At 38.1% G+C, this 3417-nt stretch overlaps 2 protein-coding genes across 2 annotated transcripts in view; both read right to left on the bottom strand.

The window, feature by feature from the left end:
- The window catches only part of CBG10576, a gene marked incomplete at both ends in the record, with an annotated part of 4483 nt that extends 2462 nt beyond the window's left edge, over nucleotides 1-2021 (bottom strand). The window contains 5 exons of the mRNA XM_002634853.1: nucleotides 102-437; nucleotides 638-891; nucleotides 947-1031; nucleotides 1545-1721; nucleotides 1977-2021. Coding sequence (XP_002634899.1) covers nucleotides 102-437; nucleotides 638-891; nucleotides 947-1031; nucleotides 1545-1721; nucleotides 1977-2021 — 897 coding nt within the window. The remainder of the gene's footprint in view (nucleotides 1-101; nucleotides 438-637; nucleotides 892-946; nucleotides 1032-1544; nucleotides 1722-1976) is intronic.
- CBG10566 overlaps nucleotides 1-3417 on the bottom strand; it is a gene marked incomplete at both ends in the record, with an annotated part of 39195 nt that overhangs the window by 32728 nt on the left and 3050 nt on the right. The window lies entirely within an intron of this gene.

Here is a 3417-nt window from a genome sequence, read left to right as displayed (position 1 = left end):
CTGATAAAATATGCATCATATTATCACCAATATTTTATCAGTTGACAGATTTTTGATATCTCTTGTAGCAACCGAGATAATTACGCTCAAAAATTGCTCACCTCAATCATCTGCTTTTGCATCTTTTCAGCTCTTTCTATCAAATTCTCCAATTGTCGATGCTCTTCATCATTTTCCCTATCCACATAAAACTCATCAATCGGTTTCGGTGGCTCGGGCTCTTTCGCGTTTGCCAGAGAAGCTAACGAATTTCGAATCGACGTTTTCCGGGATTTACATCCGTGTAGCTCTAACAGACTATGGGCGGATGGGCGGCGTGAAGGGTCGACGATGAAAATTTGATCTACCAGGTCGCAAATGTCTTTGGTGGCGTCTGGAATCAGATTTCGACTTGAGTAGACCAATCGGTGGCGGTCGGTCCATTCGGCGACGAGTTCCTGGAATTTGTTTAGCTTGTTTAAACTTTAAAGGCCTGAGCTTAAGGTATAAACTTTGAGCTCAATTGTCTTGGTTATTTTGAGATATATCAAAAATTTGTTGATAAATTGTTCATCACAATATCACCAATATTTTATCAGTTGACAGAATTTTGATATATTTCATGGGAGTGGAGATAATTGAGCTCAAAGCCACTCACCCTATGCAAGGCATCCCCATGAAAATGCATGAAATGATCCAGAAATGGTGGATATCTGGTGAGCATCGTCACGAGCACACACCCGACGGACCAGATGTCTGAAGAAGGCGTTAGACACGGATATGACTCCCAGGATTTGAACGCTTCTGGAGGAGATGCCAGAAGAGCACGACGCTTTTGTGCGCAAGGGAGGCCTTCGATATAGGGGTCAGCAATCAGGATGTCGTTGGAGATGGTTAGGAGGAGGTTGGAGGCTGAAAATGATCCTGAATTAAAAGGCGCAGGGGGTCCTTTATAAGGACTCTTTACCATTCAATTTTCCATGAACATGCTTCTTTTCGTGTAGATATGCCAGCGCGTCAATCACATGAACAATATATCGAAGGGCGGTTTCCTGAAAAATCTCATATATCTAAGTTCCTATAGAAGATATCGTTAAGTGATCAACTGATAAATATTTGGTGATATTATGATGAACATTTTGCTAGTTGACTACATTTTGATATCTCTTACAGGTACCGAGATAAATTGACTCAAACTTGGTGATTTGGTTACGGCAGCCGTATTTGCTCTGGTAGAAGCCCATCTACACCGTCAACCTTGAGCTGAATTATCTCGGTTACTGTGGAAGATATCAAAAAGTTGTTAACTGATGAAGTGTTGCTGATAGTATGAGAAATATTTCGTCAGTTGATCGCTTTTCTATATCTTGAACAGGAACCGAGATATACATATGTTCTCAAAGTTTAAAGTTAGGGAGCATATACATGTATTACGGTAGGTTTTATAGATTTTACGGTATGTTAGTTTTAGATTTTTGATAAAAATTCACAAGCGGAAATCGCTAGAATCAATTAACGATAATTGTCCAAAATACGCCCAAGTCTTGCCCCAAAGATTAATGTACCTGCGGCAACGCATTCCTCTTCACCAGATCAGCCACTGTCCCTTGTGGTACATGTGCTCTGAACACCATCAATTCATTTGGATTCGGCCAGTGATATCCATAGATTGGAGCTAGGCGTTTGTGTCTTAACTGACACAAATCTTCAATGGCCCGGGAGATTTTTTCGGAGGCGTCGAACTGGAAGTTTTCTGCATTTTTGAGATGACGAAAATGTTTAGCATTAGATTTGCTTTATTTTAATACAAAAATCAAAGTTCTAGCTCAATTTTGAAGCGAGTTACAGCCCTATTTGTTCGCAGGGCGCGACAGCGCCTCGCCTCTTCTGTCGCGCCCGCCGCTGATCGCTTCCACGACATAGAACTAGCCGTAACTTCCTTCAAAATTGAGCTAGAACTTTGATTTTTATTTCAAAATGTTCATCTCTTTCCCCACCGTCATCGTCGGCAACTTCCACTCGGTGACCGTATAACTAGCCATGGTAGCCGTATAAACATATTTTGACGTTTTACACAAACTGTGCCGTTCGCAAATTGTACCTGAAAGTGGAAAAGAAAGGTTTTTGGGATAGCCACACCCTTTTCAATTTCTTTTTTCTTTTGTTCCCCTTTTTCGTCTCTTAGTTACCAATGAACTAATTTTGCAAAATTTCTCTTTTACTTTTTGAAAACCGGTTTTTTCTAGGGAAATGGGTGATAAGGAAAGGGAAATTGGTTTGTTTTGTTGGGGAATTTGGAAAACTGCGTAGCTATGGAGAAGAATATAAAAAATCAGAAATTACAGAAGACAGAAAAATGGGAACTACAGACTACAAAAAATATCAAAAGTCTAGAAATGGAATTCCCAGATTTTTCCAGGGACCATAACTCAAAAACCTGTGGACCAAAATTTTTGAAAACTAGCTATTTAGAAAGTAAATTTTGAAAATATTAAATTTTGAAAGAACCAATTTTTTTTAGTATTCAAATCACTGAAAAAAGTTATATGCCTCTAATAGAAGCCTACCAAGCCCTCAGCTTTGAGCTCAATTATCTTGGTTCCTATAAGAGATATCAAAAAGTAATCAACTGATAAAATATAGATGATAAAATGATAAACAGTTTATTAGTAGATAATTTTTTGATATCTTTCACAGAAAAAAATTGGCTCAAAGTTAGAAGTTTAGGTACCTGAAAAATGAGATTTTCTTTTCAGTTTCCGTCAAAAAACCCAATCTGAAATTTTTTCAAATCGACTGAACGTTAATCCAGTATTGTAGTTTTACACTTTCAGACCTAAACCAATAGGATCAAGTTTTCAAAATTTTGAAAAATACGCCTTCTATTAGATTTCCTAACATTCAAATTTTGAGCTCAGTTATCTCGGTTGCTCTCAGAGATATCAAAAAATTGTCAACTGATAAATTGTTTATCATTTTATCATCTATATTTTATCAGTTGATCACTTTTTGATATCACTCATAGGAACCGAGATAAATGAGCTCAAAGTGTATATTTAGGGCTTCTATAAGGGCAAATACGGCGTTTCTATTTTTAAATCCTCCTTTCTACCCATTTTTTAAAAGAAAATCATCAAAAACCAAGCAGAACAACTTCCTTACTTTATAAAAAAATTGCGGAAGTTTAGGTTTTTCATCCTTCTCCTCTCCCAAAAATTCACATGTTTTTTGTCTTCATCACAGGAACACAAAACCATTTCTCTCTCTCTCTCTCTCTCTCTCTCTCTCTCTCTCTCTCTCTCTCTCTCTCTCTCTCTCTCTCTCTCTCTCTCTCTCTCTCTCTCTCTCTCTCTCTCTCTCTCTCTCTCTCTCTCTCTCTCTCTCTCTCTCTCTCTCTCTCTCTCTCTCTCTCTCTCTCTCTCTCTCTCTCTCTCTCTC

This window comes from Caenorhabditis briggsae (genome assembly GCF_000004555.2).
Source record: "Caenorhabditis briggsae complete genome, chrIV, whole genome shotgun sequence".
Lineage (NCBI taxonomy): Eukaryota > Metazoa > Nematoda > Chromadorea > Rhabditida > Rhabditidae > Caenorhabditis > Caenorhabditis briggsae.
The sequence above is the reverse complement of the archived record's forward strand: the minus strand, read 5'-3'. Positions and strand labels throughout refer to the sequence as shown.